The following is a 27,187-nucleotide window of genomic DNA, read 5'->3' as shown; positions in this document are numbered from 1 at the left end:
CTTTTCTTTCGCAGCATGCTAAAGATAGAAATGACTTGCCACGTGTTTCGTCCGTCAATATTGGTCGAGGTGACTCTGCCTACCCAAGAACTTCCACCTTGGAGCCAGACGTCCCCTCTTTCTTGTCCAACGGTTGTCCACTGTCTAGCATCAATGGTAATAATAATAATGATCATGGTCTAAAATCGTTACGTTTGTCAGATTTGAGTCATTTCCCTGAGTTTACAGGTAATGTGTTGGAGATTTCTCCACTTGATTTCTTACAACAATTAGAACAGAACTTCAGGTTGTTGAATCTTGATCCCGAATATCAAGTGTTAGTTGCTATGAGAGCTATGAAAGATTCTGCTGCTTGTTGGATTTCGCAGGTCTCGGATCAAATTCATTCATATCATGACTTTAAACGTCTTTTCTTGTCGCAGTATCTGAATCCAAAGGTCTGTAGGGCCCAGTGGAGATATTTGCTGTCCACCAAGTATAACCCCAACATTCATGGAAAAGCTTCGGAGTTTGTTTGGAAACTTTCTAAAGGTCTAAGAATGCTTAAGAATAATATGTCACAAATAGAGTTAGTGGATTATCTATTGATACATTACCTCCAGAATATCAATTTACTTTAAGTCAAGTAGAAATCACTTCTGTCTCTGAACTCGCTGAGCGCCTAATGAGACTAGAAGTACCTGATAAGACTAAGTTGCTAAACAGTCCTCTAGTGTCTTTAGAATCATTTAGTTTTAAACGTAAAGCAGGTAATGATAATGACACTCCTAGTAAGAGTAAGAAACGCAATGTGCATTTTGATGTTAACCTTGCTACTACTATGATTAATGAAAACAATAATGAACAAGGTAGTTCTAGTGCCAGCTCAAATTCTGAAAATAAAGTACCTACTAAAGAGAAATGGGCTTAAGTAGGATATGCCAATGTAAAGGATTACTTAGGCAATAATCCTCCTGGCAGTAACAATAACAACAGTAGTAACAATAATGTCAATTTTAGGCGTAATAACCGTAGAAGGTTTAGTTTTGGTAACCGTAATAATAACAATAGTAGTAACAATTTCAACAATAGACAGAGTAATTTTAACAACCGACAGGCTAATTGTAACATTAGAAGAGTAAACGTTAGAAATAGAAACTCTAGTAGAAATGCTAATAATCAGTCAGGAAATTCTTGTGAACAGGCTGAACCTATTTCCTCTTGTTGTAATTGTAGTCATTGTCCTAACTTTATAAATAATCATGAAAGTAGGGGTGTAACTTCACAAACTGTCTCTGAGCCTTATGCTCAATGTAATGCAGCTTTAAATTAACAGGGCAGACTCCTGATCGGTCGCCTGGAGCCCGCCAAGATTGTAGTCAGCGACCAGAAGCTACGTTATCTAACAGAACTAATGGTACCTGGTTTACTCAGTCCCCTCTTCAAGTTTATTTTATTTTAAATGAAAATTCTCTTGACAGTGTCAATGAAAATAGTACTTTCGTAAAGTCACCTTATCTGTCAGGCCAGATAGCCGGTTTATCTCTATCTTGTATAATCGATAGTGGTTGTGAGGCTAACCTTTTGAGTTATGATAATTGGAAAAGGATTGTAGAAGTGTTACCTACCGCCAAGCTAGTGCCAGCTAAGCATGTAACTTTGCAAGCCTTCGTGGGTGATAATAAACACCGAGTTAAAGGCCAAAAGACTTTATATCTGGAATTCTCCGGTCATGTTCTCGAAGTTTCTTTCTTCATTGTGGAAGGTATGAAGTCAGACGTTCTCGTAGGAACTCCTTTCTTGAGTAAATACAGCTGTGTTGTAGACTTTGCTAACCGTATCCTTACCTTCAAAGACCTAGATGGCAAGCCAGCCAAATTGAATCTGAACTCCTTATGGATAAGTTCAGTGGAACCAGAACCTTTAATACAAGAAGTGAACCAAGAAGATGATTATTTGATACCAGTGAGCGAAATTCGAGATACCATCCTGTCCAGAACTGACCTAACCGAGGACGTTAAGTCCAGATTAGTGGATTTACTAGTTCGTTACAGGGAGTTATTTTCCGAGCGACCTAGACCAGTAAAAATAAAGCCTCTGAAGATCGAGCTCACTGATAATGAGCCAGTGGTGTGCAAGCCATACCCGATAGCCTACTCAATGCGGGAGCCATTCAGAAGACTCTTGCAGAAATGGCTGGAATGGGGAGTGATTGAAGAAAGATTGTCACCTTATTTAAACCCTGTGCACATAGTAATAGACGAAATTCATAAGGAAGCACATTTTGGGTCCAGGAAGTGTTACTTACATTGTAGAAAGCTTTTCTACTGGCCGAATATGAAGCGTGACATTGCTAAATTTATAAATGATTGTGAAATTTGTGCAACGACTAAACCATGTTCACAGGCCAAAGTGCATCAAATTTGTCATGTGGAGGCTGATCGCCCACATTGTAAATTAAGTGTAGACCTTATAGGGCGCTTACCAAAAAGTAACTCTTATTCTTACATATTATCTGTCTTAGATGTCTATAGTAAATTCCTTGTGTTGTATCCAGTAAGGAATGCTAATGCCAAAGAGATTATTTCTATTTTTACTAAAAGGTATTTTTATCACTATCCTATTCCCCAGGAACTCATTACTGACAGGGGAGCACAGTTCGTTTGTTGCTCGTGGCGTCGTTTCTGTCGCCGGCCTGGCATTCAACACTTGTTATTGAGCCCGTACAATCCAAAATCCAATCCTGTAGAAAGATATCACTCAGAAGTTTCTCGTTTGTTAAGGGTATTTATTAACAAAGATCATACTCAATGGAGTCAAAAATTATCAGAGGTTCAGTCACTGCTAAACAACTCTGTGTCTCTTACTACTGGTTACGCTCCTTCAGAGCTTTTTCTTAATTTCTCAGCTCTAGATAATTTCAAGAAAGAATTAGATTGGCCTTTAGAGTTTGGTGAAGTGGACCACAAATTTAGGCATCAATCAGTATTGTTAAATACAAGGAAAAGTCTTAGAAAAAATAATTCTAAAGTAAAAACTAAAGGTGTCAAAATTAAAATTGGTGATCTTGTTTTTGTAAAGAATCAGAAGCATAGCTCTATGATGGATAAGACTATTAGTAAATTTTTCTTGAAATATTTGGGTCCATTTTTGGTCATAGGTGTAGAGAATAATGCAGTAAGTTTGGTAAATTTAAATAATGAATGGATTGGCACTCATAATTTAGATAATGTTAAATTGTTTAACTGTTCCTTGGAAAAGCGCCAAGAATTGTTGGTGAATACGTACTTATAAAAAAAACTGTTTGGTCAAAGTTTTTTTTTCTTCAGCCAGGGCGAGGTTGTAACGCCCCTATATAAACGATTCTACAATTGTATCATTAGTACAAGTTACTACTTACCTCTTGTAATCCTTTTGTATTTGGCAACCCTGCCGAAACATCATGTTCGCGGGTTCGCGCAAGGGATTCGGGGTACTCGAAGCTGAACAAGAAGACGCAATGGTAACATTAACTTTTGTGTGTTAGCAAAACTTATGTCAAATCTCTAGTTACATTGGCCATCGCCATATTTAAAAGTGTGTTTGATCTACTTCATACTCTAGTGAACTGCTTCACATGTTTTTCATATGTGCCACTAATCTGCATAGTATAAAATTCTGAATGGAGTTGGGTAATACTCATTCGCCCTAGCTACCACGTGAGCCATCATTGTGTAGGTGCACGTTTTTAGGTTGGACTGCATCCTGTCATATCATCATATTCTGATATCTAGTGTGAACCATTCGCAAAGCGGCTTGGTCATCATGTTTTTAGTGGCCTGTATTTTTAACTTGCAGTTTGAACTAATGTACTTAATGTCCAACTAAATTCCTAGCAGCGGGGCCCCCAACTCATTCGCAATGTCCGTGAAGCGAGGCGAAAGTAAGCACTCTCTTCATTTATATTATTCAGTGATATCAGTGCCTTTATTTAACATGGAAGCGTCAATAGTTTATAGTAACTTTGCCTATAATAATATAACACTCTGGGAGTGGAATCCAGAACATCGTTATCATTGTGAGTTATTTGAGTGGCAAGTATGGCTACAGGGTTATCATTTGTTCATACTAATCTTGCTCATGCTGTTTAGCCACTTAATCGCACGTAACCTCGTAATCTATGTGATCCATTACTTTTGGGTGGCTATTCAAGAAGTTAAGAACCTATCATCGCTTCAAGTGGTTAAAGTGGAACTTTATGCATAGGCTCACACATGAAGTGTTAATCAATAAGAGTTGATATATATATGTTTTCATTAATCCACTATCTGTGATCTTCACAAAGCGTTCAGTTCCTATATTATCGTTATGATGTTATAATCTTACTACCTATCAGTTAGACTTCAGTTTATAATCATAAATAAGCATATTATCATCGTTTTTGAAGCCGTCCAGTGAACGTCATGGATTGGGTGCACACCAGCTCCCACCTGCCCAGACCGGGGTTGTGTAAAAATGAAGAAATCTTCTTGTGTCTAATCTTCTAGGCCATATAATTTAAATGAACCTCTCCACAACAGTGATCATTTATTTTGTCCAAGTTTTTGTGCATCGTGTGTGCTTTGAGCAGCAGTCAGTGTGTATATCATTTATTTTCCTATAGGAATGTGTTCCGTTAATAGTGAAAGTGCATTTGTGAAAGGTATAATAATTTCTGCTTGTTTAATACCTGTCAAAGGGATAAGTACCCTGTGTTATGAGTGCCCGCCTTCGTAGCAGGCTAACCATAATTCTGCTTTGTACAGAATTATCTTTACTATTGCTGATTCATGGAATCGTGTTTACATAGCACCCTTATGTGGATTTGCTGATGCACGTCTTAGGAATGTATTTTCTACAAATGTCTATTAGCACTTATCAACGCGGAAGTACGTCATAGGAATACCACTAGCTACATGAATGTCTAGTTAACCGCTATTCATTGAGTTTATCACTGTCTGAAGCATGAATACGTTTTCCGTATTTAAGAGGCACTTGGCCATCTAGCACAAGTTGATCAGGAATGTTGTCCTTTTGGTTTGCTATGTTAAGGTCACCATGGAATTAACTTTTGTCAGTTCATATTGATCACTTTATGGTCTTTCTCTTTTAATTTTTGTCCGAGTGCGCCACTACATGACGATTACATGGGTTTTTGTTAATCAGATCATTATGTCTACATAATTATGATGTTCATTTGTACCTAGCATCTTGACCGAGGCTTGGTTTTTAGCAACTCGTTGTCCGGTCTATTTATAATGTTTCACAACTACATTTGTCTAATTTGTCCATCCTTAGCCCACTTTTATGTCCTCATTGAGTTAGGACAAGTCATTTGTTTTATGTTTATACGCGAAGTAATGAAACTTTATCTAGCATGATGTTTCTTTGGGGTTCATTATTGCTATGGTAGTTACTCATAAGTATGTCATGTTACATTTTTAAGTATTACATAATTGGTGTAAACCCGACTAGTCGTGGTAAGTAAGTCTATACTTTGCTCGAGCCATTGGTCCTATTATCTGTCAAAGTGATAATAAATTACTCATTATGCCATTTTAATATATATATATATATATATTTTGTTTTAATACTTTTGATGTGTGTGTTTAATCACGTATCATTATTTTCAACTCAGGTGTAGTAATTTTGTGGGTGTAAGTTTATTCAGTTATGTACCTGAATAAGTTACGAAGTATAACATTGCAGAGGGTTCTCAGAAATCAGTCGCAATCGTAATCTCGATATAATTTTGTTGTCATATTTAGCAAAATTGACTACTCTTAAATTGTGAAAATTCTTTCAGTTAAATAAATGTTGCAACACCCTACCATAAGTGTTATATTTGTGAGATCAACACTACTGTCTCTTCTTTCAGCTTCTGCATTCTCATGAGATACGCATAGGTAAGGAAATCACAGCACAAGGGAAGGGCTGTTTTCTGTGCACTCGTAGAGTGTGCAGGGGGCAGTCTCGCACATGTTGGATTCGTTTGCCGTTGTACTAAAGTTTTTTTTTCTTTTCTTTTCCTTGTTTTGTTATTATCGCATTACTTTAGCGCAGTTTATTCCTGTGTTAGCATCTTGCTTTATTCTTCTCCTGTGTCATAGGTTGATCACAGGTGGCGACCCCTACCATATACTTATCATCTCAGTGCTCCGGTACTGAGCAATCAAACTTAGCTGTGGCCTGCCAGGGATTGGGCCCTCTGGGGCGCTACACCGTGTTACTGGACACTGATCGACGCCATGCTATTCGTGAGCTGGTCCAAGAGACAGGATTGGCGCATACGAATGTTCTGCACATTCTGAAAAAATGCTTGAGCATAAGAAAAATTGCATCACGATAGGTTCCGCATGAGTTGACGGAATGCAGAAATGACTACGATATGACGCTGTTCCTATCCACTTGGAACACTATGAGCGCAAAGGAGGGGCTTTCTTACGGCGTATCATTACGCTGGATGAAACATGGGCCAAATCGTACGAGCCACAATTGAAGTGCCAATCAAATGAATGTCGTCATTATTATGGGTCACCACAAAAATCCAAAGTTCGTCAGAGCCGCAGCAATGTGAAAGTTATGGTGATTCTCGTGTACGACTGTGGTGGTGTAATTATATAACTCATACCATTCCTTCACATCAAACAGTAAATGCGCAGTATTTTTGTTAGTTTCTGGAACAAAACTTGCGAGCAGCTTTGAGAAAGAAGCGAAAACACTTTTTTCAGATCCAACCCATCATTTTGCTGGAATACGCTCTGGCTCAAATAGGCCAAGGTTCAATGGATGAGCACAAGGTTGACTGATTTGTTCAATTGATGGGGGTAGGAAGTGCTGTACCGTCCACTCTACTTCCCGGACTTAAGCCCTTGTGACTTGACTTCGAATTGATTCCTACGATGAAGAAACCTCGTCGTGGCATTCGTTTCTGAATTGTTCAAGAGATTCTTCAGAAATATACCGGTCCATTAGAACTATCAACTGAACAGGTGTTGCTACTGGAATCCGGTTACTTCCACATCGCTGACAAAGGGTTACCCAAAATGCTGGTAACCACATTAAACAACTTTAAACTTTTGTGACATGCGCCTAGTTTGAGTCAGTTGTAAATAAATACTTGCCACTATTAAAGTTCTAACTTTCGTATTTGGGACCAGAGATGCTGAGTTACTGTAGGGGACCACAGTTTCCAACTTTGCCCATATGCGTATTTGAATAATCAAAAATATTAATTGAAGTCTCGAAAAGTGATACAAGTGGATGAAATAGTATTACAAGTGGACAAATAAACAGTTAGCTCATACTAATGGTATTAATACATGTTTCTCTTACGCCAACAAATAAAAGAGTTTTAGCTAATCATCGGGCAACTTGTGGAATGAAAATTTATTATTTCTAGTTTGAAAGTGATCTTCAACTCATAGTTGAAGATCCAATGTTGATTGCTGTGGTTGCTATTATTGCTTAAACTTGTATTACTATACCCTTCTCTAAGCAACCATAATCAAAATGTAAAGATTATATTAACCTGCTTCGATCACAAGAAAAACTTAAAAGAGAGTGCTCAAATAAACTTCACTCAAAACAATACTAAAATACAAAATTAAACTTTTGAAAATATAGTGTCCAAGATCTTGTAATTTGGAAAATACAAGTAACTTAAAGATAATATTATTTACAGACAGAACAGCATCAAAAGGACATAGTGATGCAATTATGTTATTGATATTGGTTATCCGAACAAGCAACTATGTCAGCTAATCTGATTAAAGTTTCAGAAAAACTTACTTTGATGCTACAACTGCACTCCAAGGTTGTCTCAGCCAAGGGCAGGGCGTCGATCCTATAACTGGGCTAACGGTACCATTCGGACATAGATATGATAAATTAGAAAGACCATTCCCTCTGCCTGGCGATTGCTGCAATAAAGAAGTATCTAATATCCACAAAGCACGTAAAGATCATTTTTGAGTTTGGACACCTAATGTACCATATAAACCTTATATACCTACGTATATAGACCAGAAAGTTTATATAAACCTATAGGAGCTTATTCTTGGGACACTGATTCGATTTTACAGAAAACGCTTCTTGACTATTTCATCATTCCCTTTATCAGACACAATATCTTGCTAATGGTGATGATATGATTAAGGCAATGATAAATTGCCGGAACTGTAAGACAAACTATTACAGGTAGTACGTCAGTGATAAGAGTATTTGTGTGTCACCGTGAGGATAAGAAAAACAACAGCAAATACAATCTGCTACCTAAGAATGTATTTGTTTTATGTATACAGTAAGTAAATAAATAGTCTATTCCAGCAGAATTGGAACTATGAATTACTGTTGACAACGAACAATATACTCTTTAGTACCATAATAATTCGATTTTCTCAAAAAATTAAGCATGAGAATTACTAACCTCAAGCATGTCACATTTGTAGGTCAATGTGATCTTATTGATTGATATAAATATTATCTTTGCACAAAATATTACAGTTAAACAAAAAGTTTTAGTGTTTATCACAATTTCGGGTAATATCTCATTAATCTGTAGTGACATCTTGCTAGTCATAATGAAACGCCTGATGAAGGTATAATTCAGCACAGTTCCATCTTAATAGATAAGCATGGTTACCTTATAGCCTTAGCGTGGTGCAATTTTTAGATGTACATATACAATTAAAAAAACAAGGGTGGCCAAAATTTTCCGAAATCCGCAAAATTTATTTTCCGTAATCGGAAATTTCCCTTTGTGGAATTCGGAAAAATTCCTGAATTCGGAAAATTTCGAAATTAAAAAAAAATCCGAAAATTTTCCGAATTGCGGAATTTTTCTAAATTTCGAAATTTTCTAAATTCCGGATTTTTCCTATTTCCGGATTTTTTCTGAAACAAGGAAATTTCCAAATTCCGTTTCTTCCGAAATCCGGATTTTCCGATTTTACTTTCCGGATTCCGGAAAGTAAAAATTCGGGAATTGGTTATCACCAAAAAAAATCTCGATTTTTCTAAAACTATGCATAATGATATACACTCACTAGTCAGTCATATCATTTTGATCAGGTCAATAAGATCTGTTGATCTCATTGCTTCGTATTTATTTTACATTAAAAGTACATTACGTTCTTACTAGCTTTGAATGTTTACTTGTTTGAATAACGGATTATCACCGATTTATACACTAAAATGACATATGCTGCACTATTTTTTTTTTTAACTCTCAACTAAATATCTCCAATCTATCAATCATATTCAAAATTAGATATTTTTTTATTGCATAACTGCTGAAAAGAAACTCAAAACTGTCTCTCTCTCTCTCTCTCTCTCTCTCTCTCTCTCACACACACACACACACACACACACACACACACACACACATATATATATATATATATATATATATATATATATATATATATATATATATATATGAGTGAGGAAGTATATACGTTCCTTATTTCACTTAGAACTAAAACGCGTTGATAGAATTTCACGAATGAAATTCAACGGATTCATCATAATCTTTTTAAAATGACACCAGATGTATGACGTCACATGAAATCCAATATGCCGAATGCTATATTCCTAAAATCTAATACATAGTGAAATGTCCATGAAATATTTCCAGTGAAGAAATGCCAAACGGAACGCCTTTGCTCGTAAAACTGAACAAATAATTGAACGAATCATTTAATAAATGATTAATAAATTTAGAAACCACAACGTTTGTTTCTCAGTTTTTATTTTAATGTTATTTGCAACACCTTTCGTTTATTCTTATTTCTTGTTTCTACAAATACTATTAACAAAACCAGTTTAACCTATAGGCCTATATAACCACTTATTTTAACATTTCATTTTGAGAAATTAGGATAAAAATATGCCTGTGTGAATTTGGCCCCCTAAAAGTTTAGGCTACACGAGATATTTATTGGCCCAGAAAGTACTTCATTTGGGCTATTTGGGCTACCAACTTTTAGCGTTTGGACTACTCTGGAAACAAAGTTACAGCCTCACAAAGTTTGAGGGGCCAACTTCACGTTAACCCCCAAGTGTTTGGGCCAGACGAGATTTTTATTGGGCTGGGCAGTACTTCGTTTGGGCTGATAGGGTCAGCAACTCTTAGCGTTTGGGCTATTATAGTTTCCGAAATATGGGCTATTAAACTTTTTGAAAAGTGATTTTCCTGCTTCTTTTGTCGGGCCAACTTCACTAATATGATATTTCTGACAAACATGTTTATTGGAATTTACAGCACTTTGTGTCGACTAGCAATTTAGGAAGTTTCAAGATTTGGGCTCTTTTCGAAACAGAATTAGAGCTTCACAAAGTTTGGGGGGCCAACTTCACATTAGCACCCAAGTGATTGGGCCAGACGAGATTTTTATTTGGCTGGATAGTACTTCGTTTGGGCTGATTGGGTGAGCAACTTTTAGCGTTTGGGCTATTATAGTTTCCGAAATATGGGCTATTAAACTTTTTGAAAAGTGATTTTCCTGCTCCTTTTGTCGGTTCCACCTTGCTGAAAACGAAATACAAAATTATGAATTTGAAGTATAAAGCTTTTCTATATTTTTCGCCTATTTATAAAAGTATCAACGCAGGTGGGTCAAGTTTTTGCTGGAGTCTTGGCAGTCTTGGTATTCTTACACATTTAGTCTTGGTTTTGGTCTTGCATATGCATCCTCGGTCCAGGAGCGTAACAAGCCTGGGGCAACCGGCGTGATGCCCCCGTCCAAAGGCGATCACGGTGCCCGCAGGTACAGTCGTAAATAAATGGAAGTCGTAATTACAAGACCTACCTTTTAATGGTGACGTGCAGTTTCTCACGGTGCAATTTCACAGTGTCCTGTTTATCGGATTAATCATTCTGCAGGTGTCGTGCACTTTCACACGGTCCACCTGTCAATCATTTGATTCATCTTGAAAACGTTTTCACTATAGGAGTAGGGAGGACACAGAACGACTGTCAACTAACTAAGAACAGAAAAAGAGCAAACACAAGTTAAATATGAACAATTGCAATTAATACTACGGGAGGACAGCTTAGGAAATGTTTCACTTTCACAAAAAGAATAATCAAAATAACCGGAAATTAAAATAACTTAAGAACAAGACAGAAGAAAAGATAAGCAAACCAAAGTTATAGTAAGGAAGGAGAGAAAATACTAACATAAACAATATGAAATTGAAATAAATAGGAAAAATAATAACAAAAATTATCGCAAATTGAAATAGATGAAAACAAAAAAGAATAGCAAATGAAAATAAATAATAAGAACAGAAAAGGAACATAAAAATTGTAATCATCAGAAATAGGAGATAGAACAATCACAAATTAAAATAAATAAATAATAAAATAAGCAGCACATCAGAGAATTCAGTCAGGAAGTTTAAAAAGCGAAAAAAATGTGCCCGCCCCAAAGCATAGAAAAATGTTGTTATTTGTGAAACACAAAACATTAGCTGTATACTCCAAGGCAATTTGAAGACGAACCTTGTCGTCTTGATATTTTCCGAGCGAACAATACATTGCTGAGGTAGAACATTCATACTTCTGTATATCGTCAATCCATTTTGTACAAATCATAGATCATTATTCCAGCTTTTGAAGATGGGTAGGAGCAAGTTCGAGTGAGTTCTTTTGAAACTCGACTCGACTCGAAACAGACATCTTTAAGCTTGAGTCGAGAACTCGGCTCGAACAATTTCCTCCAACAAATTGAGGTTAAGTTTCGAGTCGAATTGAGCTAAATCGAGCCAAATCCTGTGTGTAATTTCAAGTACTTTCTTCAAGTATCCTACATAGACAATATAATTATTATCAATGATATTACTACTGCTAGAACTTATTATTATTATTATTATTATTATTATTATTATTATTATTATTATTATTATTATTATTATTATTATTATTAACAACAACAACACAGCATATAAAGAGGAAAGACAGACGGTTTATATCTGAATAGCAAAATCCAAGGCGAGTCTAAGAGGCAATGACACTGTTTACGAGCTTTTCGGTTTGAGTTCCGGAGAAGCAAGTATTCGGGCTCGAACCAAAAATCATTAAAAGTTATAGGGCATCGGGCAAACATGTCCAAAAATGCTCGGCCCGGATTTAGGGCTGTCAACGGCTCGAGCTGCCCAGATCACAGCTCATTCACTATCGAGCTGAACCGAGAAGTTGGCCGAGCTTACAACTCATCCAACCGAGCCGGCTCGAGCCATGGGCTCAGTTGAGCCTAGTCAAACAGAGCCGATGGACTCATTTCAACCCAACCTGCTCAAGCCATCGGCTCAATTGAGATAGTATTAATTCAATTGTTCGTATTTATTTTAAATTGTGTTTGCTCAGTTTCTGTTCTTATTTAGTTGACATTTTTCTGTCCTCCCTGCCCCTATAGTGAAAGCGGTTTCAGGATGAATCAAATGATTGACAGGTGGACCGTGCGAGATGCACCACACCTGCAGAATGATTAATCCGATAAAGAAGACGGTGTGAAATTGCTCGATAATGAGCACTGTGTGAAACTGTACAGTGCGAAATCGCACGAATCATTTTAATGGTTTTGGGTGACCACTTCCAACCTCTGCCAAATGTAAATTTAGTACTATCGTAGATATTAATAATGACGAAATTATTAACTGTGTCAAAACCTCTTGCATAATGTGTGGAACATTGCATCTTTCTTCACCATTTGGTGTTCCACCGATCTATAGTCCAAAAGTTTATAAGGTAAGAAAAATCCTTACCTATTACATTAAAACCTATTATTTCCGGCAGCAAAATATCTGAAGGTCTAACCCCTTTGAAATACAGATCAAATATTAATAGCCCAAAAAAATAAAACTTGATGACCCAATCACCCCAAACGAAGTACTATCCAGTCCAATAAAAATCTCGTCTGGCCCAAACACTTGGGGGGCTAACGTGAAGTTGCCCCCCAAACTTTGTGAAGCTCTAATTCTGTTTCGAAAACAGCTCAAATCTTGAAACTTCCTAAATTGCTAGTCGACACAAAGTACTGTAAATTCCAATAAACATGTTTGTCAGAAATATCATATTAGTGAAGTTGGCCCCGACAAAAGAAGCAAGAAAATCACTTTTCAAAAAGTTTAATAGCCCATATTTCGGAAACTATAATAGCCCAAACGCTAAAAGTTGCTCACCCAATCAGCCCAAACGAAGTACTATCCAGCCCAATAAAAATCTCGTCTGGCCCAATCACTTGGGGGCTAATGTGAAGTTGGCCCCCAAACTTTGTGAAGCTCTAATTCTGTTTCAAATACAGCAAAAATTTTGAAACTTCCTAAACTGCTAGTTGACAAAAAGTGTTGCCAATTCCATTAATCGTATTTGTCACAAATGTCATATTAGAGAAGTTGGCCCCGACAAAAGAAGCAGGAAAATCACTTTTCAAAAAGTTTAATACCCCATATTTCGGAAACTATCATAGTCCAAACGATAAAAGTTGCTGACCCAATTAGCCCAAACGAAGTACCGTCCAGCCCAATAAAAATCTCGTCTGGTCCAATCACTTATGGGCTAATGTGAAGTTGGCCCCCAAACTTTGTGAAGCTCTAATTCTGTTTCAAAAGCAGCCCAAATCTTGAAACTTCCTAAACTGCTAGTCGACACAAAGTACTGTAAATTCCAATAAACATGTTTGTCAGAAATATCATATTAGTGAAGTTGGCCCGACAAAAGAAGCAGGAAAATCACTTTTCAAAAAGTTTAATAGCCCATATTTCGGAAACTATAATAGCCCAAACGCTAAATGTTGCTGACCCAATCAGCCCTAACGAAGTACTTCTCAGCCCAATAAAAATCTCGTCTGCCCCAACCACTTGGGGGGCTAATGTGAAGTTGGCCCCTCAAACTTTGCGAGGCTGTAACTTTGTTTCCAGAGTAGCCCAAACGCTAAAAGTTGGTAGCCCAAACAGCCCAAATGAAGTACTATCCAGCCCAATAAAATTTCTTCTGGCCCAAACACTTGGGTGGCCAACTTCACACAGGCTAAAAATATGTTATTTTTGTTCTTAATAACAAGTTTTTACTTAAAGCTTTTTTTTTTTTTTTTTACAACTGTAGAAAATTCTTAATCATTATGCAACCAGACATAGATATTACCATTCTTCAGAGGTGTATGGTCCGCCATTTTACACAATTACTTTATGAATTGTGTAAACTAGTTTTCAGAAATCTGAGATGAACGTATTTAATAAATAAGAGGATATAATTGGGTTTGGAAATGAGTTCGATAATATTATACACACAAAATAATACACTTATAGATAATTGTTATTATCTAAAAAAAAGAAAGTTAGAAAAAACTTACTGTGAGCTCCTGTTTTACATATTCATAAGCAACAAATGCAACATCTCCTTTGTTCGAAAGGCATTGAAGGGCGTTGTGGTGTGGACTTCGGTTGCTATTAGAGTACGAACAATTGTTCCGATTGTCGCACAAAACACAAAGGCGATTGTATTTTTTCTCTAGAATTATAAAGAAAAGGTTTCTATTTACAGCTAAACTTGTTCATTTTTTTGTATAAAAAATTTACATTAGAAATATGCAGGTCCTATTAAAGATTTGACATTGTGTCCAAACCTTTCCAAAACCTAATTTTCAATAGTTTGAAATGCTCACATATAATTGAACCATAGATGTGTTCTTAAGACAGAATATGATTCTTTAATGTTTTAGCATCACATTAAAAAGTACTATTGAATACACACTATTTCAAACATATTCACGTCGTTTTATCTAAAATTGCTCGATCATGAGAAGCTTTATCATCGCCTCTAATCCAAGGATCTGATTATACATGAGAATAGAATCTATATTACGGACCTAACACACAATTCTTCGAGACACACAGAACTCAGATAAATGACAGAAGAACTTCAAACTTGTAGTGGGGCTACTAAGCATCCCAGCGTGGCTTTGTGGAGAATAATCGATGAATATGAATATTATTTCTCTTAAGTCTGGCAATCCTACTAGTAAAATGTGATTATCAAGAATCAAAAAAGAAATATATATATCAGAGCCTCTTCTGTAATAAAGTACAGAGTTAAAACAGTCACCTAACCAGATCTCTGATGCTGAATTCTTCTCGAACTGCGGAAGAAACAAAGTATAGTGAACAATTAAGAAAATTAGGGATAGAAATGTGTGGAGTTAAAAGTCCTTACAAAGTGTGAAGGGTTCAGACATTAAGAGAAAGGATAGAAAACATTAATATATATATATATATATATATATATATATATATATATATATATATATATATATATATATATATATATATATATATTATATAAGAAGATATAACAACTTCTCAGGAAGTTAAAAGTAGATGGGCGGGTAATGTAATATCGTAATAGGGCAGATAACTATTTATTCTACTCGGAAACGGTAGTTCATATTTAGGGACAGAATTCTTCATAAAGAATATATTCTAAAGACACTTCGTTCTAAATCTGAGTTTGGAAACAATATACTAATTATACAAGATCCTGAAAGCGCGATGGTATGATACGGTAATCTTACAAGTGTTAGTGCCTACACAAGAAGTGGAAGACCGTGTAAACATATTTCAAAAAGACCCAAAGCAAATTTTCTACGTAATATCTAAGTACAGTATGGAAGTGGTTGACTTCAAAGGAAAGATAGGAAAAGTTGCGATATATAATACATACCCATAATCCATAAAGGAAACTTCCGCAACCACGAAGTAAGCAACGATAATAGAGTAAACCTAGTGGGTTTTTGCATTATTAAAGATAAATTAATTCTACCTTCCACTTCGAACACAAGTATAACGGACAATGTGTATGGTCTTCATCGTACGGTTATACCAAAATCAACTTAACCGTGTTTTATTGGATCAATGCAGACATACTAACCTCACATATGTGAGGCGAAATAATCCTAGCCTACGGGAAGCGAACTTGAGGCGTAATATTTACTCTAAATTGTATCCAGAGCTGACGTTAGGGGAAAGGAAAAGAAAAAAATATTGGGTCGCCGATATATTCTTTTCTTACGCTACAATTATAGACCAGTAAGCACAACGTCACTTAAATCCAGACTCTTGCACACTAATGGCATCGCCGGTATGGAGAAGGAGGAAGAATTAAAAAAAATCATTTCGAAACAACAACACATACCTTGCAATCATATTTATTTAACTCTCTTGCAAACAACGTATAATATTGAAAATGGCATTAGTAAACATAGACAGCTAAACTCAATTGTCAGAAAACAAAAAGGAAAAAAATCATCTGTATTCGATCCTTAAAGATTTCAGAAAACTTCTAGCACCAACACAACTAAAGATGAGTAACAGCAATATTTGAACAGTATCCTCAATAACAAGAGTTGTTTACATTTTCAAATAAATATCAGGACATAATCTTTGGTAGGCTGCATCACAGCAAGTGAAGGAAATTTCAGATACATTACTGTTCACAAAACATCTCACAGCAGAGGGAGTAAGCATGTGGCTGTGTCGACTAACCTTCCTCCCCAAACACATAACGTTTCCACTACTTCCGCAACCAACTGTTAAGGGGATATTTCCCTCGGCACAACTTAACATTTAACAGCGGCGGTAATAATAATAATACTGTAGAAACATTATAGGAAGTACAAGACCAACCAGTAAATTAGACTCTACCCCTGACACCCTCATATCGGAAATGTGAGTACTAGCGTATGCCCACCGTCTTCGACGCGTCCTGCTAAACTAGTGAATAGCATTATAGCTAAGATATGACATGAAGACAACTCGAGGATTTACATAAAATTTGCAGTGTGGCAACTTAATATTTAGATTATGAAATATATATGTATGTATATGTTTATATATTGTGATAACTAATACGGAGTGTCCGCTACCGGACGGACATGAGCTAGCGGTTGCTAATCAAGCTTTACTTCACCAACATAGTCGTCGTAAATAGACAATACGGAGTGCCCGCTACTAGACGAACATAAGCTAGATGGTAACGAGTGATACATTATACATCTACGCACCTCGGGAAATGATTCCATCTAAAGCAAGAGAGAAATGGTGTTGATATCAGACTACCCCATCGGCGTATGATTCGACTTACTGGATAGAGACTCACTTTCGTTTACTCGGACATGTTACGGACAAGATTCACTTGAAATGACATTATAGACATTGTAGAACTGAAATACATATAGTATGTAAATGCACTGAATAACCAATGATTAATGGATGTATAGATATTGTCTTTAGTTTATAAACGATTCAAAACACAGAATAAACACACGACGATAATAGTATAGCACTGGATATTGTAAATGGAGACGACTTGAACGAATTACATGAACGGCGGACAAATTCCCTCACAGTTCCGGGACGACATTATTCCTTTTATAGAATGAGATAAAAGATAATGAAACATAGTTACCTGGGACGGTGACCCAAAGCTTACCCAACCTTTCGCTGCTTACAAGTGGACAGCACCGACACCACAGGCCAGTTCAAAGGGCTCCAGTTCGGACAGCGTCCTAGGGTAGCAACCGGTCTCCAACGACCTCACAGGCATCTCGATACATGACGGTCGTAATCATAGGCATAGGCACAGCTTGACCAAATGGCAACCTTCTTTGATTTATAGCAATCAAATACACTCCACCAATTCCCTCACCAGGTAGACAATCTCACTGCAAAGTTGCTGAAACACTCACGTCCACAACAACGACCGCAGACGGGAACTTCACTGAAAGATGCATTTAAGTCCCACAAAAGCAGGTGGAATCAGACGACGAGTAACAAAGGACGGAGTCCCATATTAAGGAAAGCAGAGGACGGGGAATCGCTACGTCAAAAAGAAGAGGCCATACATAATCGAGCTTGGTCCCAGAGACAGTTCTTGGGAAAGGACTGTTAGACTTCCACTTACCTCACAGCAAACGATTAGCGAGAATCAAGACTATCCTAGTAATATCCTGCACGAGCACGAGCTGAGTGTTCGTAGGTAATTTATTGTAGTTCACTGCACGCACACTAATCTACCATCACTATTGAGTCACAGCACCTCCTATTTATAAGGTTTGTGATGGGAAACAATCATTTCACTGCATGACACGCAGTAATCAGGTCAAAAGACAGGACGAAAACTACACCTCCGTTCTCACCACCACCATATTTTTCCCGGTACAAAGAACTAAGACAAAGGGAGCGTGCGCCTGCATCCAACTCGCTCTCTGATTGGTCGCTCCTTACTACGCATCAGAGCGTAGTATGGAAACAACAACTTTAATAATAAAACATATATGACTAAATAAAAATAGAATTTACATAAGCCAATGTTTATATATGCACATTTATAATAATCCCTCTGTTTAAACGAAACACAAATTTCAAATTATTTCAAGCAGTCAGTGCTATCTTCAGAAGCTGAAAGATATCCGCTCGACGCAAGTCATAGACATACAAAAGAAAAGTAGCATACTACGACTACACACACTAGTCCAATTGTCGACCATCTTGAATCCTTCATGAGGGTCGAGAATTGAGAAAATATAAAAGAAAATAACATTTACTAAGAGCTAATTACACATTTCTACGAATAATCTCTTTGAGAAAATGTAACGCTCAAAGAGGAACGTTACATCCACCCAGGGGACAGGAAAAAATAAATGATACAAAGGGTCAGTTATTTTTGAACACCCTATATATATCATTATTTAAAAACAGAAGATTATTTATGTGGATAATTTCGAGGAAGTTCATCTCTCCTTTCCTTGGAGCAGTTGAATTTCTTCAAGTTGTGAAAATTTTGCGTTCCCACACTTTCTCCAGTGAGGGTATGTAAAATCACTGAGTTTTTCAGAATCTTTCTAGCCAAGAAAGGGCCCGAGAAACATTTCATATATTTAGCAAATTCTCCTTTAACTGAAGAGGAAAGATGGTGAAGTCTTACCATTACTAGGTCTCCTTCTTCTAACTTAACCTCCTTTCCTCTTTGTTTCAAAAATTTCTTAGTTTTATTAGTAACCAGGCCAAGGAAAATTCTTTTTAAATGCTTCAATAGCAGAATAAGATTAAAATAGCTCGGCAGGCGTACAATCAATACTACTACATAACGAATAATTAAGAAGTTCCTGACATCGCTTAAGTACAGTACTCCACTTAGAATGATTACTATGACACTCCAAACGAATAATTCGGTTGAGTTCTTTATGGCTCCTCTCCGCCAAGCCATTCGAAGAAGGGGAATAACTGGACGTTAATATTGATTTCATATTATGCTCCTTACAATAGTCCTGCCAGGGGCGCGAAACGAACTGTGAACCTTTGTCTGAGACAATAGCATTAGGATAGGGAAACAAATAAAAATAATTCCTTTCCAACACTGAAATTATACCTATAACATGAGCAGTCTTCAAAGGAAAGAAACAAACAAACCTAGAATAAATATCGATAATAGACAAAATATAATAATAACCATTACTAACTGGGAGTTTCCCCACGAGATCGACCGCTAGACGGTCGTGAGGTCGACTAGCTTCTATATGAATTTCTTCTTTATGTATTACTTGATTGGCGAACTTTGTCTCAGCATAATCAAGACAATCTCTGATATACTGTAGAACTGACAGTCTGTTTCTTCCAGTAAAATAAAGAACGACATAGAAACATACATTTCCTAGCCCCAAAATGACCACGCGAATGGACTATTCCAATTATTTCTTTTACTAATTCTTGAGGAATAACCAAAAGCCATTGGTTCGAATTCCTATGCTTGAAATATAACAAACCTTGATAGCAAGTGACATGTTCTGGAGAACTATCCAATAAATACCTTAACTTAATACAAAAATCATCATACTGCTGCTTTTCCCTGACTTTCTTTAGGTTGAAAAGAGACGAATCTTGAACAGACAAGAAATTGACATGATACTCTTCTAACTTAGAAGGCACTTCCGGTGGATTCCTATTCAATGTGTCCGCTACAAAATTTAGACTCCCAGGGCAATGCTCGAAGACAAGATCAAACCTTTGTAATTTAAGAAGCATACGAGTCGTCCTTGTGTCTAAGTTCTTCATAGAGAAGGAATGAGTGACGGCAGCATTATCTGTATGAATATACGTGTTTCTTCCAAGAATATATTGTGAAAAGCGTTCACACAGAAACAAAACAGAGAGCAATTCCAACTGAAAAGAAGACAATGAGAGTTCGTGCGGTTTAACTCTACGACTAACGTAGGCAATAACATTTGGATGATCAGACCCGTCAGGGTACTGTGCCAGAAAACCAGCAAATTCTCTGAACAAGCATCCGAATGGATGTGGAACGGCAAATTGAAATCAGGTTGTCCCAACGCAGGTGGATTACTGACGATTTCCCGCAATTTATAAAAGAGGTCCAAAACTTCAGGAGTGAGCTTGTACTTAACACCCTTTTTAATGAGATCGTACAACGGAGAAGTAAGAGTCGAATAATTGGGAATAAACCGCTGTCGCCATCCCAATAATCCTAGAAATTGACGCATTTTCTTCTTGGTTTTCGGGATGGGATAGCAACAAATTGGCTCATTATGACGTGGGTCAACTTTAACAGTCTGACCACTAATGAGATGTCCCAGAAAGTTCACTTCCGTCAGAAGGAAGCAACACTTCCGGAAATTCAGGGAAAAATTTCCACGCTCAAAAAATTCGAACACACGCTCCAAATAGGCGAAATGTTTGTCTAGAGAAGTACTAGAGATTAAAATATCATCCAGAAACAAAGTAACAAAATCTTTAGTACTTTGATCGAAGTAACTATGCATTACACTCTGAAAAATGGCGGGCGCACTCTTGATTCCTTGAGGTAAAACCATCATTACGTACTGGCGTCCTTTATAAACAAAACTTGTACAGGGATATGACGAAGGGTGGAGACCTACGCCATAATATCCCGACGAACAGTCAAACTTTGAAAAGTATTGCGCTTTCGCTACACGGTTCAATATATCACCTATTGGTTCCACTTGAGCCTTAGGAGCCCGAACACGGTGGTTCAGTAGGCGAAAATCAATTACAGGTCTAACAGCACCAGACGACTTGCGAACACAATGCATGGGGTTCCGGTACGGTGAGGTCTGTTCACGGGCTATGCCTAATTCAATCCAATTCTGTAATTCTGCCTCAAATTCCATTTCCATGGATTTTGGCACAGAATAATACGGTCCTACGACAGGTTCCTCATCGGTTAATTCTATCTTGTACAAAGGCGTTCGTATTCTACGGGGATACTCGCAGAAAATATTACGATATCGGAGTAACAAATTATATAAACGTTGCTTGACATTGCTATCTAAATCTTCTCGAGATGAGATGCAGTCCTGAATTTCAGCTTCTGAAAGATTGGATTCAGGAACTATATGCACATCTGACACAGAAAGGACAGCTGAATTTTCTACTGGAGGAGAAACCTCTAAAATGTTAACATCAGAACACGAAAGTTTGGAAGGGAGTAATTCCTGCTTATCGGATAGCCATTCAGTCCTCCCGATCTCAACCTTGTTTGAAGACAAAGCTACCATAAGAATACTAAGTTGATCAGTCGAAATCACGACAAGACTACCAGCATTATCACGCAATCTGATTTCCTTTCTCTCCCTGTCGACAACAGCTTTAAATTTGTCTAAAAATGGACAACCCAAGATAAGGTCTGTTCGAAGATATTTTATAACAAACAACGGAATATCAAATAAATGACCCTGAATATTTAAACTAAATATCTGGACACCTTGAACTGAAAACTTCTCTGTACCGGCAAAGGCACCCAATGATAAACCAGTATATGGTCGCAATTTAGCAGATGAAAATTTTAATTTTAACTGTTTCCAAATATTCCAGTCCAAAAGGCATAACTCAGATCCACAGTCAATGGTACAAGTTAATTGGACTCCTCCAATGTTCCCTTTTACAACAGGGGAAGAAGAAAAATAATAGTCAGGCTTTTCTTTTTCTTCATCCTCTTCGACTACAAAGTTTACGTTAAATGACATAGCATTATTGCTCTCATTATTGTTTACATCTCCAGATAATGACTCAACCAAGACATTATAAGTTTTGACATTAGTTTCAGAATCATTATCTACGGGGACTGGAGAGATACATCAGTCGTTTCCCCCGTGTTCGGAAAAGACTGCAACCTTAGTTTTCCGAAGTAGATTAAGGTTGATCTTCCCTTGGATTGGAAGATGCCTCATCTCGTCTCCTATCATTATTTTGATATCTTCCGTTACGTCCTCGATTTCTTCCACGATAACAGTTTCTACCATTTCCTCGATATCGATTATTATACTGATAATTATTACTATTACTGTTATTGTTGTTATTATTTCTACTTTCAGTCTGAGCATAGCTTAAAAATTCAGTTTGACAGCTACTGTCAACATGTTCTGAATTACGATTAATAATTTTAGCTTGCTTAGCGAATACTTTCTTTGTCGGAGGCCTAACTTCATGCATAAAAGTATCCTCAATCCCAGATAATAACGCTACTTTACTCATTAATTCATCAACACTATTATATTGCTGAACAGACAGCAAACGCATATCCCTAGGCGGTAAACAATTCAAAATTAATTCCACAAGTTAAGAAGTACTCGGGGTTTCACATATATTGTAGTAACTTTCAACTACAAACCAAACAGTCTAACAGTGAAGCGAATTTTGTCTTATCATAACGCAAAGATTGCAAAGACTTCTTCTGTGCACGCTCTATCTGAGGCGAACCATACTGATTCTTAAAAAGACGCACAAAGTCTTGATAAGTTTTGATTTCAGGAGCTACTGAGCTATACCAAGCAAACACAGCTCGCACCCTACAATGTTCTACGACCCGTAATTTGTCTCCATCAGTAAGTGAATACATACTTAAACATTTCTCAAGATCCCTTAAAAACTTCCTTGGGGCTCCAGGTTTGATATCCCCAGAATACGAAGGAAAAGATTTTAAATCTTTCTGCTAAATCGCAAAGGGCAATGAACTAGGTGTTATACCACTGAAGGTGGCAACATTGTTACGCGGTACTTGACTATTCGGTACAATAGTAGTGTGAAAAACACTAGGATCATAACTAGGCTTTAAATAGCTGGTATTAAACACCGGTGGGCTATTACCAACATGAGAAGTGATCCCTCTCGACATTGACCATGTGACAGTGTCAGTAGTACGAGTACTATTACTTACATTACTATTATAAACAGAAGAATTGACATTTGGAAAAGTATTTAGAGCACTGGCAACCACTTTAGTTTCACTAGGGCTAACTGGCCACTCATATTTAATATCTGGTTCTGATTGCACAAACACAGGTTTACTTAAATGACTAATAGAACTAGTGACAAACACATTGCATTCAGCAGACGTACCAACAAAAGTATTAACAGGCAAATTATCCCTTGACTCAGAAAACGACACGAGAGAATTTTCACTAGTACAAGGGCGTTTACAAGGAACACCTTCCTTACTCAGGCTTCCACACTCAACTGACGTAAATTTCGGTTTAATTTATCCACTTTGTTGATTAAAGTTAACACTTCAGAAAAAAGCTTGGATTGACTAGTATTACACCCTTTTAGTTCAATTTTTACCTCATCACTTTCATTTTCAAGTTTCTTTATTTTTATCAAAAACAACCTTTAATGCTTTATGGTGAGATTCTGTTTCCTTTTCTACAGAATCAACACGAGATTCCACAGAGTCAATACACAACTTATTATTTTCAACTTCCGTTTTCACAGTTTCTAATTGCGCTTGCAAATCCTTTTGATTAACAGTTAGAGAACTACAAAGATTTTCTACACAACCTATTCTTTCATCAATTTTGTTAATTGTAGTGGAAAGGCTATGTACATTTTCAACAATGCACGCCTGAATTCTAGCATTGTTAGCTTCAGCTTTTTCATTACTTTCCTTTATTTTATTATTGATATCAGCATTCCTTTCTTCTAACTTGCTCAATACAAGAGCGAACATTTCAGCAAGTTCACTCACCTGGTCTGTCCCTTTTTCGCTTCCTTGCGTGGACTTAGGCGAAGAAAAATGTTTGGGAGGTGATTCATTCTCACGCTCCGACACTTCAGGAGAAGTATATGCGTCACATTTAGGACAAACCCAAACGAAAGAATCTGAGCTAACAGTTTCAAAAGCACTAGAAGTATCCTTTAATTTAACACAAACAAAATGTAACCATTCGTGACACCTGTCACAAGATATAGCACGTTTCTTATCAGAATCAATTTGTTCCGCGGCAGCAAGAGGCTCGCTACAAAAAACGCAAATAATATCATCTCCATTAGGAGGAAGATTCCTCGACTCAGCCGACATCTTACTTACTTACTTGTAACTCTAATGAACATAAACATATATGAGCTCTATCCAGCACATCTCATCAACGCCAACGCGACAGTCTGTATCACTCATTTCTTCCCGCATAACACGAGAACAACCAAATAGTGTAACATTTTAGACAATAAAATAATCCTACAGCTGGGTTCGCCAAACTTGAGGCGAAATAATCCTAGGCTACGGGAAGCCAACTTGAGGCGTAACATTTACTCTAAATTGTATCCAGAGCTGACGTTAGGGGAAAGGAAAAGAAAAAATATTGGGTCGCCGATATATTCTTTTCTTACGCTACAATTATAGACCAGTAAGCACAACGTCACTTAAATCCAGACTCTTGCACACTAATGGCATCACCGGTATGGAGGAGGAAGAATAAAAAAAATCATTTCGAAACAACAACACATACCTTGCAATCATATTTATTTAACTCTCTTGCAAACAACGTATAATATTGAAAATGGCATTAGTAAACATAGACAGCTAAACTCAATTGTCAGAAAAGAAAAAGGAAAAAAAATCATCTGTATTCGATCCTTAAAGATTTCAGAAAACTTCTAGCATCAACACAACTAAAGATGAGTAACAGCAATATTTGAACAGTATCCTCAATAACAAGAGTTGTTTACATTTTCAAATAAATATCAGGACATAATCTTTGGTAGGCTGCATCACAGCAAGTGAAGGAAATTTCAGATACATTACTGTTCACAAAACATCTCACAGCAGAGGGAGTAAGCATGTGGCTGTGTCGACTAACCTTCCTCCCCAAACACATAACGTTTCCACTACTTCCGCAACCAACTGTTAAGGGGATATTTCCCTCGGCACAACTTAACATTTAACAGCGGCGGTAATAATAATAATACTGTAGAAACATTATAGGAAGTACAAGACCAACCAGTAAATTAGACTCTACCCCTGACACCCTCATATCGGAAATGTGAGTACTAGCGTATGCCCACCGTCTTCGACGCGTCCTGCTAAACTAGTGAATAGCATTATAGCTAAGATATGACATGAAGACAACTCGAGGATTTACATAAAATTTGCAGTGTGGCAACTTAATACTTAGATCATGAAATATATATGTATGTATATGTTTATATATTGTGATAACTAATACGGAGTGTCCGCTACCGGACGGACATGAGCTAGCGGTTGCTAATCAAGCTTTACTTCACCAACATAGTCGTCGTAAATAGACAATACGGAGTGCCCGCTACTAGACGAACATAAGCTAGATGGTAACGAGTGATACATTATACATCTACGCACCTCGGGAAATGATTCCATCTAAAGCAAGAGAGAAATGGTGTTGATATCAGACTACCCCATCGGCGTATGATTCGACTTACTGGATAGAGACTCACTTTCGTTTACTCGGACATGTTACGGACAAGATTCACTTGAAATGACATTATAGACATTGTAGAACTGAAATACATATAGTATGTAAATGCACTGAATAACCAATGATTAATGGATGTATAGATATTGTCTTTAGTTTATAAACGATTCAAAACACAGAATAAACACACGACGATAATAGTATAGCACTGGATATTGTAAATGGAGACGACTTGAACGAATTACATGAACGGCGGACAAATTCCCTCACAGTTCCGGGACGACATTATTCCTTTTATAGAATGAGATAAAAGATAATGAAACATAGTTACCTGGGACGGTGACCCAAAGCTTACCCAACCTTTCGCTGCTTAAAAGTGGACAGCACCGACACCACAGGCCAGTTCAAAGGGCTTCAGTTCGGACAGCGTCCTAGGGTAGCAACCGGTCTCCAACGACCTCACAGGCATCTCGGTACATGACGGTCGTAATCATAGGCATAGGCACAGCTTGACCAAATGGCAACCTTCTTTGATTTATAGCAATCAAATACACTCCACCAATTCCCTCACCAGGTAGACAATCTCACTGCAAAGTTGCTGAAACACTCACGTCCACAACAACGACCGCAGACGGGAACTTCACTGAAAGATGCATTTAAGTCCCACAAAAGCAGGTGGAATCAGACGACGAGTAACAAAGGACGGAGTCCCATATTAAGGAAAGCAGAGGACGGGGAATCGCTACGTCAAAAAGAAGAGGCCATACATGATCGAGCTTGGTCCCAGAGACAGTTCTTGGGAAAGGACTGTTAGACTTCCACTTACCTCACAGCAAACGATTAGCGAGTATCAAGACTATCCTAGTAATATCCTGCACGAGCACGAGCTGAGTGTTCGTAGGTAATTTATTGTAGTTCACTGCACGCACACTAATCTACCATCACTATTGAGTCACAGCACCTCCTATTTATAAGGTTTGTGATGGGAAACAATCATTTCACTGCATGACACGCAGTAATCAGGTCAAAAGACAGGACGAAAACTACACCTCCGTTCTCACCACCACCATATTTTTCCCGGTACAAAGAACTAAGACAAAGGGAGCGTGCGCCTGCATCCAACTCGCTCTCTGATTGGTCGCTCCTTACTACGCATCAGAGCGTAGTATGGAAACAACTTTAATAATAAAATATATATGACTAAATAAAAATAGAATTTACATAAGCCAATGTTTATATATGCACATTTATAATAATCCCTCTGTTTAAACAAAACACAAATTTCAAATTATTTCAAGCAGTCAGCGCTATCTTCAGAAGCTGAAAGATATCCGCTCGACGCAAGTCATAGACATACAAAAGAAAAGTAGCATACTACGACTACACACACTAGTCCAATTGTCGACCATCTTGAATCCTTCATGAGGGTCGAG

The 27,187-nt window shown here is 37.3% G+C and overlaps 1 protein-coding gene across 1 annotated transcript in view; it reads right to left on the bottom strand.

Annotated features, from left to right (window-relative positions):
* LOC145688503 (transferrin-like) overlaps positions 1 to 27,187 on the bottom strand; it is a 142,533-nt gene that overhangs the window by 51,103 nt on the left and 64,243 nt on the right. The window contains exons 6-7 of the mRNA XM_081762845.1: positions 14,352 to 14,509; positions 7,789 to 7,919 (exon numbers count right to left, since the gene is read on the bottom strand). Of these exons, the coding sequence (XP_081618971.1) occupies positions 7,789 to 7,919; positions 14,352 to 14,509 (289 nt within the window). The remainder of the gene's footprint in view (positions 1 to 7,788; positions 7,920 to 14,351; positions 14,510 to 27,187) is intronic.

Source organism: Thermobia domestica, chromosome 1 (genome assembly GCF_964235325.1).
Source record: "Thermobia domestica chromosome 1, izTheDome1.hap1.1, whole genome shotgun sequence".
Classification (NCBI taxonomy): Eukaryota; Metazoa; Arthropoda; class Insecta; order Zygentoma; family Lepismatidae; genus Thermobia; species Thermobia domestica.
Note: the sequence above shows the minus strand (reverse complement) of the source record. Positions and strands in the feature narration are given on the sequence as shown.